The 20,282-nt window shown below is 35.4% G+C and overlaps 1 protein-coding gene across 1 annotated transcript; it reads left to right on the top strand.

Annotated features, from left to right (window-relative positions):
• Positions 1-263: 263 nt before the first annotated feature.
• LOC131840642 (serine hydrolase-like protein) lies at positions 264-19,976 on the top strand. Its single transcript, XM_059188814.1, has 6 exons — positions 264-496; positions 6,955-7,025; positions 13,047-13,316; positions 14,458-14,654; positions 16,634-16,731; positions 19,277-19,976. The coding sequence occupies exons 1-6, from the start codon at positions 465-467 to the stop codon at positions 19,554-19,556; spliced, it is 948 nt and encodes a 315-aa protein (XP_059044797.1). The 5' UTR covers positions 264-464; the 3' UTR covers positions 19,557-19,976.
• The last annotated feature ends 306 nt before the right edge of the window (positions 19,977-20,282 follow it).

The raw sequence follows: 20,282 nt of genomic DNA, 5'->3' as shown, positions 1-20,282 counted from the left end.
GGCCACCACGAGTTATTGTAGATTTTTACATATATGTACATTAGCCCGTCCTAGCTTCGCAAGGGTATTTAACAAATACATATAAATATAACTTGTAGTCTAAAAGTAATTAACTAAGGAAGGAAAGAGCGAATTATCCGCGCTTTAGTTCACTACTTTCAAAGCGCTCTTCCGTTGTAGTTCGCCCATGAACTATACAAGTACGTACCTACTTAATATTTTATAACAATTTATTGCAATTTTTGAAGGTTATTTCCCGATCATAACTGTGTCTACACGTGAATTCAGTACAAATCCAGTCTAACACAGCTTTAGTCATTACATAGCACGTGTAAAGTGATTTAGCAAACATCAATGTTATAAAATACACATTGGCGGGAACATATCCAGTATTTTTTTTTTAATTTTTAGCGGCAACATCGATTTTGGTAATTAATCTGTGAAAAAGAAAAAAAACTGTGAAAATGAAATTATCCACAGTGTTTTTTGCTAAAAGGTGTGTATTTAAATTTTTTTTTTAATTATGCATTACTAAGGATTGCCTTTTTGGAATAATATATATTTTTAATTATGTAGATAATGTCTGACGGTAGTCTGACATATTTGCAAATTATTTAGATGTATTTTTGCACAGATTAAATAATTTGTTCTACCTTCTTAATAATATGATATATTGCACAGATAACAGTGATTTTGTGTAAATATATTTTAAAGTACTACTACTTTCTTTACATAATTAAGGAAGATCTACAGATAATACTAATTAGTATTTATCTATACATATAAATAAAATTGGGAGTGTCTGTTTGTAGTATTGAAATAACCGTTTTTTACTACATGTATATGAATGTAAATACGGTACATAAACCTAAACAACATTTTTTACAATTATTTTCTGTCTGTCTTTTTGTTCCGGCTAGTCTCTAAAATGGCTGGACCGATTTTGACGGGCCTTTTATTGGCAGGTAGCTAATGTAATAAGGAGTAACTTCGGCTACTTTTACATTAGAAAAATAAAGTTAAATTACACGCGGATAGTCTGTATTAAATAGAAAATTATATTATTTTATTACTGTTGAACGTAAAACTGTTACTTAAATGAAATAACAGATATGATAATATTACATAATCAAATGGATTTGACAAAGGACATTATATTATATGAAAATTTGAATATTAAATAATTTCAAAGATGGAGTCAGTACCAGTTTATTTTGACATGTTTTTTAATAATATTTAGTATCACAGTTAATTAATGTTTTTTACTATTAACTAGCTCTTATTCTAGACTTTGAACACATAGGTATATTTGTTATTAAAATTTTTAAATGAAGCCTAATTTAAACTCCTTATAATAGCTTTATTTCAAAATAGACAGACTGTAATTTTTTTTTAATTATATCTTGGATGTATGTAATATTATGTTATCTGTGGTAATATATACATTTACATTTTACATTTTTAGCTATTATTTACATTTATGTTTTATATACTTTTTATTTTAGCTTTTTAATAAATGTATAATTTATTAAAAAGCTGGTAATTTAAAATACATACAGACATTTTAATTTTATTAATTTTGTTTTTTATTAACGTAACAATATATTAATGATATTCTTTATTCATATAAACTTAATATAAGCATTTTTGAGTAGTCATATCGTTTTTTATTCCAGCACTCATTCGGAACGCAGACTTTTTTATTACTTGTAATTAATCTGACCTCGGTCAAACGCAGTCAAATAAGTATATCTGACCGCGTTAAGTAAGTCGTTTTTCTTGTAATATAAGAATAGAAAAATCTTTATTCTAATAAACTTAAATTTAAGCAATTTCGAATTGTCATACATTTTTTTAATCTACCACTCATTCGGAAACTGTCTCGTCACAAGAAGAACGAGCAAGAAACGTGTTGTATGCGTGTCTTGCACGTTCTTGCAAGTTTTGCTATTCCAAACGTGCATTTTTTAAAAATCAAAGCATTAAAAAATATTTAAAGTTATTAAATTTATATATTCTTTTCATTTTAAATTTGCACAGAAGTATTATATGTCATTTTAAAAGTATTTAGATAATGATTAAAACGGCGCGGTTAATTCCATTGACTTATATAACAGGAGGCAATTCTAGGATCTAATTTTGAAAAATGTAAATTTTCTATTTATTCGACGATATGTACGCTCGTACGAAGCCGGGCGGGTAGCTAGTATGTTATAAAACAATCATTTAATTCGTCATAATAATAACACTTATGACTAAAGCAGATTCTCTATAGGTAACTGTAACCTTTCCTTATAGTGAAGATGATTTTCCGTAAGTAAAACCCGGTCTCAATTAGATCACCGCACCGCACGGATCTTCCTGTACCCTGTTCCTACCCCCCCCCCCCCCTCCTACCCCACTCTAGGTAACATTTTAGAAGTTTAGCTACCTGTTACAAGGTTCGCTATAGCCAACTGCATTATGAATTACGATAGTTTGTAAATAGTGTGCCATAAAGATATTTACAGGAGAAATATATTAAACAGGTCTGTCTCTTTATCATTTGCCTGACAATATAAAGTTTTTTTTTTCGGACTACTCTATGCTGTTGGCCGCAGCTGGCCTTTACAGCTTCACCGGACGTTATGGGGCGAGTGCAGATGGCACTCCAAACCCGCGGAAGGACTTATGGAGCGGCTGAAGGCCAACTCCCGCCTGACGGATATGACTTTAGTCTGAGGGCACCACTAGGGGTTCGAATCTCGGCTCAGGCCGTCATAATTTCGATCCCCGTTTGAATTGGACGGGGGATCGATCGATAAAGTTGTTGAACGAGCGAGCTTTTAAATTAAATTTAACCAAATGGCTATTGGCACATTTTTATAGTGTCAGAGAATATATTGAATTTAGTAATTTAATGCATCATCTATAGTAATTATATATGCCAATAATTCCAATGACATGTTTATTTTAATTTAATTATTGATTAATCAGAATGACAAATATATTAATATATAAAAAATTGCACGCCTGTATGCAGGCTGAATATACTGGACATTATATTTAATATTGTATACACCTATAAGCACTATATTCTGCGAATAAATGATTTGATTTGATTTGTATGCGCTTTTGAGAAAAATAATTTACCTGACGTCTCTATGGTCAAGTTGTCAACAATCCATCAGCCAAGTTCGAATTTGTTTGTTTGCCTCAAGAAAGTGCCACCCGGGGCATGGGCCCCGTGAATTGCTTTATGATAGTTTTAAAAAAGTCACGAAAAAGTTTCGCTCTGCGAAAAATGATTTACTTGCCGTCTCTGTCCGATCAAGTTGTTAAGCCAAGTTTGAATTTATTGCCCTAGGAACGTGCCCCGCCATGCCCTAGATCCGGGACTGCACCACACTTAGTGTTAAATATCCCACTTTGAATATTGACTCAATATTATAACTGTTTGGTTTTGTTCCGTTGCCTGTAGTCCATTTTAAAAGGTGAAATAACTTTGGCGCCAAAATACTGACATAAAATAAAAAAGTAATAATATTATATTAATAAAGATTTAAGAGGACAAGAGTGAATTACATAGTTAATATATTGTTATATTATTTAAATGTAAAAATAGTAATTTGATGTATATGGGTCGTTCTTCTTTTTAACCTACAAAAAGGTGTCTTCATCAGTTAAAAAAAAATATAATCGAAAATTATCCGTATTATTTTATTATTAATGTTTCAATATGTACTGTACTAAAAATGTAACGGCTATACACGTTCACAATAAATAAACATTTATATTTTTATAATAAAAAATACGTTACAGAGTCGTCAATTCGCGTGACAGAGGTGTATTTCATACAAATCATAGCTGTCTCCCGCTACCTGAGCCTGTGTTTAATTCATAATGGTACGAAAAAATATAAAGACAGTAGCAAATATAAAAGTATTTTTTAATTCTACAAGATATAGTTCATTTTGTTGTACTGACTAAAAATTTTTGACATTTCTAATAAAAAAATAGAAAAATCTTAAAGTCTTGTCTTTCACTACATACTGTTTTAATGGGTATATTCGGTCACATGTTTTTTAATTCGAGCGACGCGTATACGCGGGTCGCTTTTGTTGCCGTCGATTGGATATTTAGTCCTTCCTATCCCTTGCTGAGATAAGCTCTCTAGGACTTAGAGATTGCGCGTAAGTCGCCCGGAATCTGTGTATGGAGGTGCGTGTGTTTATTCGGCGACAACTTCGTCACGTAAGTATTGGACAATAATATATCAATTACAGTTAATTCTTGTTATTTAACTTTTGCGTAATAAGAAACACTTTCATGCCAACCTGTTACGTTTGTATTTTGTGGTAACGTTTACATATTAATAATTTTGTAAGTAAGATTTACCCCTCCGTCACGCTACTACTTCGTCACAATAAAATTGTGACGGAGTGGTAAAGTACGTGACGGATGGGTAAAAAATACTTGCAAAGAATATAATATTTATTTTATCTCATAAAATATAAGAATCTGTTGAAACAGGGCCAGTACTTATTATGGCAACTATTTCTATATAAAGTTTATCTAGTGTTTTTCTAATGTTTACGGATTTATTTACATATTTTCTTTCTTAAGATATTATTATGACGAAAAAGAAGTCATTAACAGCAGAAAAACAGCGGCGTTGCCGTAAGATACGAAAAAGTTATACAGAAAAGGTAGCTGAAGTAAAACGCAAACATCTCGAGAGATATCATACTCGTAAGAAGCTTGTGGCTGACATGACTGTGAGAGAACATCGTATGATGAAGAGAAAATAGCGACAAGAAAAGAAAAACAAACATACGCTTGAAAACATACTGTTGAACACGCCGGCTCCATCCCCATCCAGAAATACGTCCTCATTCTGCAACACCAACTAATTCCGAAGTGTCTAACTCAAGAGGGAGGAAGACAGTGAAAAGAGATAGAACACAGAGAAGTTATACAGAGAGAATATTAGCCTCTGCCTGAAACAGAATCCAATGTTGACAATATGTTGGACTAGTTGTTTCCTAACGAAAAAGAAGATGTTGCAATTCATGAAGTGGAGGATTTGTCGCTCACGATATTACGAACAAAATTGGGATGCCTCGAAAAAGATTTTATGATATTATGTATGAATCATCTGAGGAAGATCAGCCATTGCACACATATATGCAAGCAAAGATTCCTCTAATCCAACGACCTTTTCTAATACTTCTTAAGAAACACTTCACCTCAAGGCCTTTCATCATAGGAATATAGAAGACGGTGTACATGTACTCGTTAAAGTAAAAAGTGAATTAAATTATCAATATAGGTACATACGTCACATAGGCGATGTTCTGGTGATGTTCTTGAAAACAGTCGATGATTGTGGAAGATTATTTATTAGTGGAGATGACTTATCAGATGTTCCGTATGAGGATTTGATTAAAATTCTATCAAATCCAAAAGTAGTTAAAAAAGGAAAGAGACGGTTTTTTGAATTTGATGAGCTTTTGCCAGTGTTCCAAAAGTAAGACTGATTAGGACAAGTATGACTGAAGAAAGTAATTTGTTGATGATGATTATTATTTTATTTTAATTTTTCAGTCAAGTTAGATATTTTTTTTATTTGAGACAAGTTAGAAGTCTTATAATTTAATTATACTAATACGGATCTCCTTCCAAAGGTTCTGTAATGTGATTTTATTAGTATGAGAGTATTTCAGTTGTAAGAATGTAAGGCTGTCAAATATTTAATTATTCTAAAGAAGTAATAAATGATTCTAAATAAAATATTCATTTAAAACTAGTTTTATTCCAAAATATAACCGGATATTATATAGAATAACAACTCTATCACATACTCTACCACTCTGTCACGATATGTCTCCTGGTTTTAAAATTTATATAGCCATTTTAATATTTTCTTATGAATAGTACAATTTCGGAAAAATTATATTAAAAATAGTTAACTATAATATAGTCTACGACATTAATATTTCTGTGCTAGAAGTGGTTAAAATTGAATTATAGCAAAAATATACTTCTAAAAAACTGCAATTGTGACAGAATGGTATAAGATTAAAAATATATATTTATTGTTATATACAGAAGTCTTGCCTTGTAAGTTTTCTAAAAGGACTATTTGATTATTATTGTAAAAAGTTATTTGCAAGCTATCTGAGTTAAACTATTTGATACAAAAAAATAAAAGATATTGTGACGGAGGTGTACAATTATTCGCGCAATCCTGCTTTAAGGCCTCGAAAATCGTACAAAAATTTGTAAACTTCGCGGCCAACAACTTTTTCAGATAGAATAGACATTCAGCTATCACAAAACATACAAGATTTGACTAGAAAGCGCTATATTTTTTTTTGGAAATTTGAGTAAAAATTTTAAGATCATGTAGGTTAAAAAAAATAATGACCCATATACAATTGTTTTGTATATATAATAATATGTAAATAAAAAATAATTAAAAACATTTTATTAGTATAGATCCTATAACTATTTATTAAAGAAGATACCCTAACAAACACTTAGTTTAACAACAATCTGCAGAATTTCCCAAGCAAAACAGGAAACGCCACTACACATCCTCTGTGGTTGTAGCCCACTCATGCATAAACGAAATATTTCCTTTGGAAAACATATGCTTTTTTTTAATACTATGATGGTAGCAATCTAGCATACGGCCCATCTGATGGTAAATGGTTACCGTAGCCTATGAAGGTATACTCTGAGGAGATAAAAACCATCGCTCCTAAGAATATTTTTATAATTTTTTGTCCGTGACGGGTCTAGTTAGCGAAGTTTGAAAAAGGGCGAGCACAATAGATCTATGTAGGTCCCAGTGCTAAGCAGCTGACAGTATTTTTAAGGATTTTGGGTACAATACCTATAGAAAAAAGTACAGTAGGTACAATATGTAGGTATAGTTTCGTTATTAAATGTTACTATTATATTTTTTAGCGCATTAAAAACATTTATACAAGAAACGGAAAGAGAAGTAACTATAAAAGCACCATGGGGCAACATAAGAGGTACGTATTTTTTATTATTACGACATTTTTTTATATACCTGATATCGTAAACAAGGTATGGCCTACAAAAAATCAAAATATCTTTATCCGTGTAGGTCTATTACAGACTCTTAAGATATGTGAAATTTACCGTCAGTTTGGAGTGATTTCGAGATGAGAAGAACTGACAAGAAACTCCGCTCGTATTGTTTTCAAATGAGCTTGTATATGATTACAAAAACATTCAATTCAGATTCATTTTTAAATTCTAATTCGGGAGAGTAAAGGGACTATAGAGTTGCTATTGCAATTTCGACAAAAGGTCTAATCAGTGGCGGTAACCCGAACAGATCCCTACAATCAGCACCCATTTAATAATAATAATAATGGCAATGGCAGGTAGAAACAGTAAAAACTTTCCCAATTATTATTTCGTCCACACGTGTTCCAACAACCTTACACTCTAGCCTCAAAATATTACAGCTTCCCCACTTACTTTCATACTTCTCCAAACCAAAGGAGTAGCTGTAATTCTAAACACTTGTAGAATAGTCTGCAAATTTTTGTCATCGTAATCATTTCTTTTATAATTGTCATTGTTTGGTGATATTCACCCGCAATGACAAGTTTAACACCCCATCAAGGGGAGATATAATATATATATATAAACAACAACATTAATAATAATAATAATCATTTCTTCAGCATCATAGTACAGAGTAAAAAATAAAAAAAAAACTAATATTTCGCTATGAGCTGAAAAGGCTTCCACTCAGCTGGTGCCGCAGCGTGTCACTACAGCGCTGATTTTCAGTGGAGCCACTTGAAAAAAAAAGAATAAAATAGCATTCGTGATCAATTTAATTATCTAAAATGAAGAATGAGTTAAATGGATGAATTATAAATGAATGTGTGATAAATTGAAAAAAAATATATAAGGATAAAATTTCGTAAAAGTGTTTATTGAAAGACTCTTGTGTAATATAATATAGTTTGAATATAATATAAGTAACATATTTATTTATTTATTCAATATATGTGTATATATAAATACTGCATTTATCTGCCACGTTTAAAAGACGAAACTGACTAAATAGTATTTTGAATCGGGGTGGTAAATTGTTCCAGCATTTCGTGGCAGTATATTAAAATAAGTAAAAAAAAAATCATCATCATTGCCTTGCCTTTATCCCATTATTTGGGGTCGGCGCAGTATGTCATTCTCTTCCACTGCTCTCTATCGGTCGTCATATCTAAACATACTCTTCTTTTATTCATATCATCTTTCACACAATCTATCCATCTTTTCTTAGGGCGTCCCCTTCCTTTACATAAATAACCATAAAAAAAAAATTAAAAAAAAACTTCCACGAAATGCTGCAGTTTTATATTGAGGGTTTAATATTCATTTACGTGTATGAGATGGTGGTAAGTGGTAACTGTCGCCTATATACATAAACAGCAACTACGTTATAATCTAACGCCTGTGATACCACTCATGCGTCGTCATTCGTGAGGACTGAGATGTCATGCCTCTTATTGCCATTATTTACCCCTCCCAAGAACGATCCCCAAACATGAAACCTGGATCGTGGTTCCTTTGGCAGGTAACAGGTAACAAAGGTGTAAAAAAATTCATATCAAATTCGTTATTTTAAGAAACTCTATATTTTGATATATTGTTCGTAGCATTATTTATAACTTGTGGCGGCGTGGTGGGCCGGGTCGATGTGCTCCCTCAAATATGGTTGAGTACAATGATGGCTGGCTCATACGTCATACTCGTGAACGGGTGCTGCTTGTGGGGACTGGTCTGTTCAGGTTGTGAACACTGATTAAATTTTTTGTTCTTTGCGATAGCATATGCTGGTGGTCACTCTATTCTCCCAAATTTGAATTTTAATAACTGTATTTATCATAAACCTGTTCCGCTATTATTTGAAAAAAAATACGAGCTGAGTTTCTTGTCAGTTCTTCTCATCTCGATATCATTCCGAACTGACGGTAGATTTGACATATCATAAGAGTCTGTAATAGACCTACATGAATAAAGATATTTTGAATTTTAATTTGAATTTGAATTTATTATAACTTGCGCTGCTCATTGCCAGACACTTAGTGTGGTTCAACCCCCCGCCGGACCCCCCTAAAGTATACTATTTTATAAATAAAATTACCATTACCCCTCCCATTCCCCTTGTCAGTAAAAGCAAGCAGAGCTCTTATACCCCCATGCTTACGTAAACGTTTCAATTAATGTATTGTTTTTTAGCAAAGATAATGTGAGGGTTGCCATTTGTGTAAAAAATGCCGATGACGTACCTCCCCAGCCCCCCAATAGTGCTTACGTAATACTTGAACGGCCCTTTATCCAGTATTATCTTTTTATATGTATGTATATAAAATTCTCGTGTCACAAGGTTTCATGTTTATAATCCTCCAAAACGACTTGACCGATTTTGATGAAATTTTGTATGTGAATTTTATATATTAGAAAATAGCTATATATGATAGAAGGAAATACTATTAACTAGGGCCAGGAAGGAAACCGGAAGGAACCATACAAAGTAGTGACAATTTAGAATAGAATTATATACATATAAATAAAATTGGAGCGTCTGTTTGTAATATTGAAATAACCGCTTTTTACTACGTACATATGAATACGGTACATACACCAAAATAACATTTTTCATAATTTTTGTCTGTATGTCTGTCTGTCTGTTTGTTCTGGCTAATCTCTGAAATGGCTTGACCGATTGTTACGGGATTTTTTTTGGCAAGTAGCTGATGTAACAAGGAGTAACTTAGGCTAAGTACTTTTACTTTAGAAAAATAAAGTTAAGTTCCACGCGGACGAAGTCGCAGGAACAGGTAGTTTGAAATATGTAGCTTATAAAATAGAACGTAGACTAAATAAGTGGTATTGCACAATTTGGTATGAAAGAGGAATAAACAACAATACTTAAAATCTGCATTTACAATATTAACAGGATGAATATATAATTTCATTATTACATCATTAGTGTATATGTCACTACAGCTGGAACTATGTATACAATTATAATAATATCCCAAAATAATTCACACAGCGCCATCTAGTCTCACTATTCACACACTTATACTTAAAAATGTAAAGTAATACTAAAAAAAAGAGCAACACGCAAGTTTTTGCTCGTTCTTCTTGTGATGAGACAGCTTTCCGAATGAGCGGTAGATAACAAAATGTGATGACTATTCAAAAGTGCTTCAATGTAACCTACATTGAAGCACTTTTGAATAGTCAATAAATTATTTTCTATTCTATTCTATTCTCAAGAATAGAATAGAATAGAAAATCATTTATTCAAATAAACTGCATTTAAGTACTTTTGAATAGTTATAACATTTTTTTATCTACCGCTCGTTTGGAAAGCTTCAAGAAGAACGAGCAAGAAACTTGTGTGTCAAGTTAAGCACAGCTCGTGTTATGGGTCTAAAAGCTTTCTATATAAGAATATATTATTAACTAGCTGTTCCCGCGACTTCGTCCGCGTGGAGTAAAACTTTAATTTTCTGAAATAAAAGTTGCCTAAGTTACTCCTTATTACATCAGCTACCTGCCAAAAAAGTTCTGTCAAAATCGGTCCAGCCATTTCAGAGATGTTCCATCTAGGAACAAACAGTTATATGTCAAATTTACATAGTATCGTTTTATATTATAGCCTATGTGTTATTCTGATGTATAAGCTATATTACTGTAAAGTTTCATTATAATCTGTTCAGTAGCTTTTACGTGAAAGAATAACAAACATCCATACTCACAAACTTTCGCGTTTATAATATTAATAAGATGTTTATTTGAAATAATATATATGTATAATAATAATAGCCCTGTACGATGTCAGGTCATCCTCCACGCGGTTCCCCCTGGAAACCATCGTGTTAAATTCCTGGTGAATCTGTCACGATGGGCTAACTGACCTGACCTCATGCTCATCTTATCATCCTCCACTAGGGCCCCGCCAGCGTAAACCTTTAGCGCAAGCGGGTGCACCATTCCATTATCATCCACAAATAAAAAATACATAGGTACTTTTTTTTTAAATGCTCAGCAAAACAAATTATACTCATGAATAATTGTTTGTAACGTGCGAGAAATCGAACCCGCGACCATTGGAAGTAAGGCAGTGATAAACCACTAGACTACGAGGTAGTGGTGATATTGATTCTATTAGTAAACACTTACGTATGCTTAGTCTAAGGTTAAAGTCCAACTTATATCTACATGTCTACGACTATAAATGACATTGACGACCTCGATGGTCTAGCGGTCTAACACACCGCTTTACGTCCGATGGTCGCGGGTTCGATTCCTCGCACGGCACAAACATTTGTATTCATGAGTATGATTGTTTGTGTCGGTCTGGGTGTTTTCTATGTATATTAAGTATGTATTTACGAAAAAAAAATATCTATGTATTTGTATCAGTTATCTAGTACCCATAACACAAGCTTTAGCTAGCTTAACTTGGGTCTAGATGGTGCTGTGTGAATTGTCCTGAGATTATTATTATTAGAAAAGCGAAAGATTATTTTCAAATTAAAACTAAGAATAATATTGCCAACTACAGAAGGCTGTAATTTATACATACATACATACATATAAATAAAATTGAAGTGTCTGTTTGTTATATTGAAATAATCGTTTTTTACTACATGCATATGAATATAAATACGGTACATAGAAGAAAATATTTTTTTTTACCATTTTCTGTCTGTCGGTCTGTTTGTTTCGGCTAATCTCTGAAATGGCTGGACTGATTTTGACGAGACTTCTTTGGCAGATAGCTGATGTAATAAGGAGTAACTTAGGCTACTTTTATTTTAGAAAAATAGAGTTAAATTCCACGCGGATGTAAGTAAGGTACAGCCAATACTAAATACAACTATAGTTTTTTTTAATGAGTGATAATGGAATAGTGCACCCGCCTGCGCTAACGGTTTACGCTGGCGGGGCACCAGTGGGCACCATGAGGTCAGGTCAGTTAGCCCATCGTGACAGTTTCACCAGGAATTTGGCGGGTGCACCATTCCATTATCATCTATATAAAAACCCAGTCTCAACTAATAAACTCGATCTCCACGCGGTTCCCCCTGGAAACCATCGTGTTAAATTCCTGGTGAATCTGTCACGATGGGCTAACTGACCTGGCCTCATGTCATATTATCATACTTCACTGGTGCCCCGCCAGCGTAAACCGTTAGCACAGGCGGGTGCACCATCCCATTATCATACGTATACAAAAAAAACTTCTCAATACCTACAATATTCACAATTTCATATCCCATATTTGTTTCATTATAATAAACACTCCAACCTTCTCGTCATCAGTTCAATGTATCCATGAATCTACTTGTCAAAGTCACAAAGATTATTTAGTCTCTGCCGTTCCGTTTCAGGTTACTCTGAATGCCTTAGATAAAGGAACAGGATTATTGATTCACCATTTTTATTTAACACCCTTAGCACCAGACCCTAAGTGACGATTCTTAAAAAAAACTATATATTTTTTTGTTCAGAAGTCTTTAAAACTACATATTGTTATTCGCCCCTCGTTTCGCTCCTTTTTCTTGGATTTTTATGGGCTTTCATTTTGTGTAACAAATGTATAGAAAGTTTTTCTTTTTTTCGGACTACTCTAATGCTGTTGGCCGTAGCTGGCCTTTACAGCTTCACCGGACGTTAGGGGCGAGTGCAGATGGCACTCCAAACCCGCGGAAGGACTTATGGAGCGGCTGAAGGCCAACTCCTGCCTGACGGATACGACTTTAGTCTGACGGCACCACTAGGGGTTCGAACCCCGGCTCAGGTCGTCGTAATTTCGATCCCCGTTTGAATTGGACGGGAATCGATCGGAGGGGACAGTGTTCCGGACACTGTGTGACAAGATACACATGACGCTGGGTTGTTAATGGTGCCTTACACGATTGTTAACAGATTTATTCATCGATGCTCACAAATTGCGTTTATATTATTGAGGTTGCAATATTTATTTTCAGCCTTATCCTGGGGCAACCCGTCCAATCCCCCAGTATTACTCTGTCACGGCAGAATGGACGCGTGCACCTCATTCCGTCCCCTGGCCAATTTGCTGCCAGATTCTTTGTTCTACGTGTCCGTTGACTTGCCAGGGAACGGTCTCTCCGATCACCTGCCCAAAGGGGTACAATACGGTATATTAGATTTTATACCTACGGTCCTGCAGATTAAGGATCATTTTAAATGGAACAACTTCACGTTCGTTGGACATTCTATGGCAGTTATGATTGGTAAGTATAATTTTTGCTGTAATTGTAAACTAGCGGTGTCCTCGGATTTGTCCGTTTGTATCAAAATCTGTAGGTTTTGACCTACTTTAGATAGATAGATAATTGATTTATTGCCAACATAACACAAATAAAACAATTTACGATAAGTCACAAAATAAGAAATAAATAATAACATAGAAAGTTGGCAATAAGAGCTGTCTCAGCTGTTGCTGATATAAGCACAAGCTCAATGAGGTGCACCTATACAGCGCTGGCTTTCAGGCAGCCCCCATTACTCATTAAAAGAAAAAAAATTAAGATGCGGGTTTTTTACTATATACAGATACATATAAATTAAACAAAAAAATATATTAAATACGATCTAGGGTACAGAAATATAAATATGAATATATAAAATGAATTACAATATTCAATGCTCACAAAAACCAAAATCAGTTTATATTTAGAACTGTTCTAATGCTGTTGACTGCAGCAGTCCTTTACAGCCTCACCGGACGATAGGGGGCGAGTGCAGATGGCACTCCAAACCAAAGGAAGGACTTATGGAGCGGCTGAAGGCCAACTACCTGATGGATATGACTTTATTGATGAATTGAATTCGATGGGGGAACAATCGGGGGTCTACCGGTCGCGCCTGTGTGGAGCGCCTGATTGTATTAGTGTGGTTAAAGTCGTTGTCTTCACCAGCGAGGACGGTGTCGTGTGTCTCTATATATATGTAGTGGGAACTGAACGGGTGGACTGTAGGGACGTTAGCTGCCGTTATGGGGTCATTGGGGCCAATAAGAACCTTCGGCGGCATTCGACCATACTATAGAGTATTATTGAGCGGTTGAACCTTCTTTGTAACTTCCGTCTAACGAATACGATTTTAGTTTGAGTCTCAGGCCGTCGTAATTTCGATCCCCATTTGATTCCTGCCCCCATCCCCCCACAAAACAGTAAGAGGGTAGCGGCGCGTCCGTAATATCTCGTCTTAAAAAGTTTAGGTAACTCAATCCGTTATATCTCGTCTCACTCTGTTTAAAAAGTCTCGGTAACTACTTTTCTTATTTGCAGGAAAACTATACAATATAGCGCACCCTGGCGTCGCTTTCTTTACAATGAAAGTGTTTTATACGTGTTTGAATATTATTTTCAGGAAAACTATACAATATAACGCACCCCGGCGTCATTTCCCGTAGTGTAGATCTAGACCCTTTCCCGGCCTACTTTACGTTCAAATTCGATGACTTGCGGCCGTGGTACAGATATTTCTATGACGGTTTCTACAGCGAAGATAATTACAAGAAAATCAATGCAGGATTGGAAACTGCAAGGAAATATACATATGAAGAGGTACATACGTATTTTTAAGTAAATTATGTTTATTTATTAATAATTAGATGTACTCGCGAGTTGGTCCGCGTGGAATTTAACTTTTTTTTTTTAAATAAAAGTAGTCAAATTACTCCTTATTAAATCAGCTACCTGCCAAAAAAAGTCCCGTTAAAATCGGTCTAGCCAATTCAGAGATTAGCCGGAACAATCAGACAAACAGACAAAAATTGTAAAAAATGTTATTTTGGGGTATGCACCGTATTTATATTCATATGTATGTAATAAAATACGGTTATTTCAATATTACAAATAGACACTCCAATTTTATTTATATGTATAGATTATTCTTGGAGTGAACTATTTGACGCACCGCTTTACTTTTGATGGTCGCGAGTTCGATTCCTCGCACGTATTTTTGCACGTGTATTTGTATTTATAAGTGTGATTGTTTATATATATGTTTTCTATGTATATATTTACAACAAAAAAATATATAAGTATTAGTTGTTTTGCATTTTATAACATAAACTTACCTTCAAGATAACATTTTTTTTACTGATGATAATGGACTGGCACAGTCGCCTGCGCTAACGGTATACGCTGGCGGGGCACCAGTGGAGGATGATAAGATGAGCGTGAGATCAGGTCAGTTAACCCATCGTGCCAAATTCACCAAGAATTTATCATGATGGTTACTAGGGGAACCACGTGGAGGTCAATTGATGAGATGACGATGAGAGGAGATGGTATATTGTTAGCAATGGGTTCAATAATTTACATTACTAAGAATCCCATTGCCCGCAACACTGTGGGTATTATCTTTGGTTATTTTTATTATACCCTATAATTTCACTGCCTAACCGTTCAAGCCAAAATTACCCAATATAATAATCTCAGGACAATTCACACAGCGCCATCTAGACCCAAGTTAAGATAGCTAAACCTTGTGTTATGGGTACTAGACAACTGATACAAATACATAGTTATTTTTTTTTATAAATACATACATATTATACATATAAAACACCCAGACGGATACAAACAATCATACTCATGAATACAAATGTTTGTGCGTGTAAGAATCGAACCCGCGACCATCGGAAGTAAGGCGGTGTGCTAAACCGCTAGACCACCGAGGCCGTCAAAAACAGCTTACAAATCAAGCTGCTTGGCGGCTGAAATAGCTGAGATTGAGGTACATATTATTGGGAAGTTACGCGACAATCTCGCCCGAGGCACGTTCTCATTGCCCCGACGACTCCATAACGGCTGGTAACCTCCCCACCCGTTCCACCCCGACCACACTTTTACACACACACACGACACCGTCCTCGCCGGCGAAGACGACGACCTCAAACACACAATATCGCGCATTCAACCGGGCGCTCCACACCGGCGACCTCCGATCGATCCACCGTCCAATTCAAACGGGAATCGAAATTACGACAGCCAGAGCCGAGGTTCGAACCCCTAGTGGTGCCGTCAGACTAAAGTCGTATACTTCAGGCAGGAGTTGACCTTCAGCCGCTCCATAAGTTCTTCCGCGGGTTTGGAGTGCCATCTGCACTCGCCCCCTAACGTCCGGTGAAGCTGTAAAGGCTAGCTGCGGCCAACAGCATTAGAGTAGTCCGAAAAATAAACTATTGGGAAGTTTCAGAAATGATATGTCGATGCAGCAGTACTTTTATTTCATTCCTTGTTCATATTACACTCCACATAAATTGCGTCGCTGTACATTCACGTCTGGTCGCCTCGAACAGAGAGAGCAGCCCGCTCCCTCCTGTTCCCGGCCTCTTTATCTCTATTACTATTGGTGGCGGTATAATCGTGACGCCACATCGCAACATCACGTGACTCACTATAGTTTTAAATTTGAAATGTAAGTAACAAATTAGTCAACTGACTGTTCTCTATGTATTGAAGCTAACAATACTTAGTCGAGTTTGTAGAAAGTAGGCTACGGTAAATTAAAGTAAAGTTTCTTTATTTTTTTATAGGTTCTTCAACTTACAATGAAGGCTAGAGGATTGTCAAAGGAAGCAGCTGAGGAAATTCTAGAAAGATCTCTGGTACCCGCGGGTGAAGGTCTATACAGGTAACGTAATCTTGAAATAACAACCAAAAGTATGAGGACTTAGGCTTTGAAGCCGGCTACCGCAAGGGAAACCCCAAGTAGCGCCCGTGACTTGTGACACGGGTGTAGGTTTAAAAGGCCTTTTTAGAATGCATTAACACTCACCTTCACTACCTGCAGCTTCCCCCCAGACCCATCTAAGACCGAATAAACCCATTTCTAATACAATTCAGCAACAGAACGTACCGGTTGTATTCAGTATCCGAAATACAACCGGCACGTTCTGTGCTTGTCGACTGAACGCCGTGACTTATTCAACGAAAGAGAATAATTCAAAATTTTTTTTCGGACTACTCTAATGCTGTTGGCCGCAGCTGGCCTTTACAGCTTCACCGAACGATAGGGGGCGAGTGCAGATGGCACTACAAGCCCGCGGAAGGACTTTGGAGCGGCTGAAGGTCAACTCCTGCCTGACGGATACGACTTTAGTCTGAGGGCACCACTAGGGGTTCGAACCTCGGCTCAGGCAGTCGTAATATCGATCCCCGTTTGAATTGGACGGGGGATCGATCCGAGAATTATTCAACTACCGTCCTCCGTATTTATAGACCGAAGTCAGTGTAGTAGGCAGAGAAGTGAGGTAGCGGTTATCGTATGACAAACAACTTAGTTCGGTCTAGAAATACTAGATGGCGCTATTTACAATATTTGTTATAATCTTTACATTGGGTACTTCATTTGTACTAAACACTAACTACCTTCTTTTAATATCTTTTTAAATTATCAGAGTTTTATGCAATATTGATGTGAACCCCAACAAAAGTATTGTGTATAATTAAATAATATACCTTTACACCTGTTATTAGAGCGGATAGAGTCATCGCCAACTGTCGATATTGTGTTGAACGCAACTTACTTACGACTGACGTGTACACATTGCGCTCTGTATATATTTCAATAAAAATATACATCACTAGATGGCGCTAGTCTCAAGCCTACTTGCGAGTCATGTTCTCCTGGTACTTCCACTGTATATTTGAATAAATTACTCGATATATCTGAATCAAATAAATGCATCAATCACTCCAATAGATGGCGCTAGTCTCTAGCCTACTTGCGAGTCCTGTTCTCCTTGTACTTTCACTTTATATTTGAATAAATTAGTCGGTATATCTGAATCAAATAAATGCATCAATCACTTCAATAGATGGCGGTAGTCTCTAGCCTACTTGCGAGTCATGTTCTCCTGGTACTTTCACTGTATATTTGAATAAATTACTCGATATATGTGAATCAAATAAATGCATCAATCACTCCAATAGATGGCGGTAGTCTCTAGCCTACTTGCGAGTCATGTTCTCCTGGTACGTTCACTGTATATTTGAATAAATTACTCAATATATCTGAATCAAATAAATGCATCAATCACTCCAATAGATGGCGGTAGTCTCTAGCCTACTTGCGAGTCATGTTCTCCTGGTACTTTCACTGTATATTTGAATAAATTACTCGATATATCTGAATCAAATAAATGCATCAATCACTCCAATAGATGGCGGTAGTCTCTAGCCTACTTGCGAGTCATGTTCTCCTGGTACTTTCACTGTATATTTGAATAAATTACTCGATATATCTGAATCAAATAAATGCATCAATCACTCCAATAGATGGCGGTAGTCTCTAGCCTACTTGCGAGTCATGTTCTCCTGGTACTTTCACTGTATATTTGAATAAATTACTCGATATATCTGAATCAAATAAATGCATCAATCACTCCAATAGATGGCGGTAGTCTCTAGCCTACTTGCGAGTCATGTTCTCCTGGTACTTTCACTGTATATTTGAATAAATTACTCGATATATCTGAATCAAATAAATGCATCAATCACTCCAATAGATGGCGGTAGTCTCTAGCCTACTTGCGAGTCCTGTTCTCCTGGTACTTTCACTGTAGTATCAACACGACTGTTATATTTCATGGGGTAGTCAGAGTCATTAGCAACTGTCGTAGTTGTGAACGCACCACTTGACATGTGCACATTGCGCTCGGTATATGTGAATTAAATAAATGCATCACTCCAATAGACGGCGGTAGGCTATAGCCTACTTTCGGGTCATGTTCTCCTGGTACTTTCACTGTAGTATCAGTAATAAATAGTATGATAACTTCACGACTTATCTTTGATGGGGTAGTCAGAGTCATTGTCAACTGTCGATGTTGTTGTAAACGCAACACTTGACATGTCGTTTCACTACTTAATGTTGTTTTGTCCAACAAATATGCATATAAAAAAAGTCGCTGTCGCTGTCTGTCCGTCCTTATGTATGCTTAAATCTTTAAAAGTACGCAACGGATTTTGAAGCGGTTTTATTTTAATACAAGAGGAAGGAATTTGTATATATATATATAATACATGTACACCCGGGCTGCGACGGGTCGAGTAGCTAGTTTCATATAAATCGATCAAGCCGTTTCGGAGGAGAGGAAGATTATCTATAGAGGTAACAGAGGTAGAGGTAGTAGGAGGTAGACCTTGCTGTCATATAATTTTTTTTTTCTTTTCAGATTAACATATGACCAAAGAAACAAAACTATAACCGCGCCGCCATTTTCAGCTGATAACGTTAAATTAATGTACACCACACTATCTACACCGACTTTTTCTGTTCTCGCAAAAGAATCAATAAAAAATGGCCTATATAGCAAAGTGCCCTTCATTATGGACGAGAAGGTGTGGCCCAAAAACAATTTTAAGTTCAAAATCGTGGACGGAGGTCATGATGTCCACCTGGAGAACCCTCGCTGCATGGCAGAGGATATATCAAAGTTCCTGCTTCAAGGATAACCCAAGCCATATAAGTTATTTAGTACCCCTTTTTAGTAAAGTTGCTCGGACGGTGGAGTATGAAATTTCGCAAACTTATAGTTTAAATAGATAAGGAGACCAGAATGTTAATACTTTTTTTTTTAATCTATACATATATATAAAATTGGAGTATCTGTTTGTAATATCGAAATAACAGTTTTTTACTACATGTATATGAATATAAATACGGAACATATACCAAAATAACATTTTTACAATTTTTGTCTATTTGTCTGTCAGAAGACATTTTTTCTGGCCAGTTACTCACTGCACTGTTCTATACATATAAATAAAATCGGAGTGTCTGTTTGTAATATTGAAATAACCGTTTTTATACTACATGCATATGAATATAAATACGGTACATTCACCAAAATAATATTTTGTACAATTTTTGTCTATTTGTCTATCTGTTTCCGGCTAATCTCTGAAATGGTTGGAGAGATCTTGACGGGACCTTTATTGGTATGTAGCTGATGTAATAAGGAGTAACATAGGCTACTTTTATATTAGAAAAATTCTTTTATTTTAGAAAAATAAAGTTAAATTCCACACGGACGAAATTGCGTGTACATCTAGTCATAAATATAGAATACATGAATTCAATAAAAAAAACATTACACACACTAACATAATAATATATTTCACCAGCACCAGGTTGTCAGTTGCTTAAAAATATTTTATAATAAAAAATACGAGGTACCT

Source organism: Achroia grisella, unplaced genomic scaffold, assembly GCF_030625045.1.
Source record: "Achroia grisella isolate CSIRO2021 unplaced genomic scaffold, CSIRO_AGI_Agris_v1 utg149, whole genome shotgun sequence".
NCBI lineage: Eukaryota > Metazoa > Arthropoda > Insecta > Lepidoptera > Pyralidae > Achroia > Achroia grisella.
The sequence above is the reverse complement of the archived record's forward strand: the minus strand, read 5'-3'. Positions and strand labels throughout refer to the sequence as shown.

Excerpts from the sequence above, each read along its gene's own strand:
- LOC131840642 (XM_059188814.1), top strand. The coding sequence starts at position 465 with ATGAAATTATCCACAGTGTTTTTTGCTAAAAG. Across the intron at positions 497-6,954 it reads ACAGTGTTTTTTGCTAAAAG|CGCATTAAAAACATTTATAC; the intron begins GTGTGTATTTAA and ends TATATTTTTTAG. Across the intron at positions 16,732-19,276 it reads GCGGGTGAAGGTCTATACAG|ATTAACATATGACCAAAGAA; the intron begins GTAACGTAATCT and ends TTTTCTTTTCAG.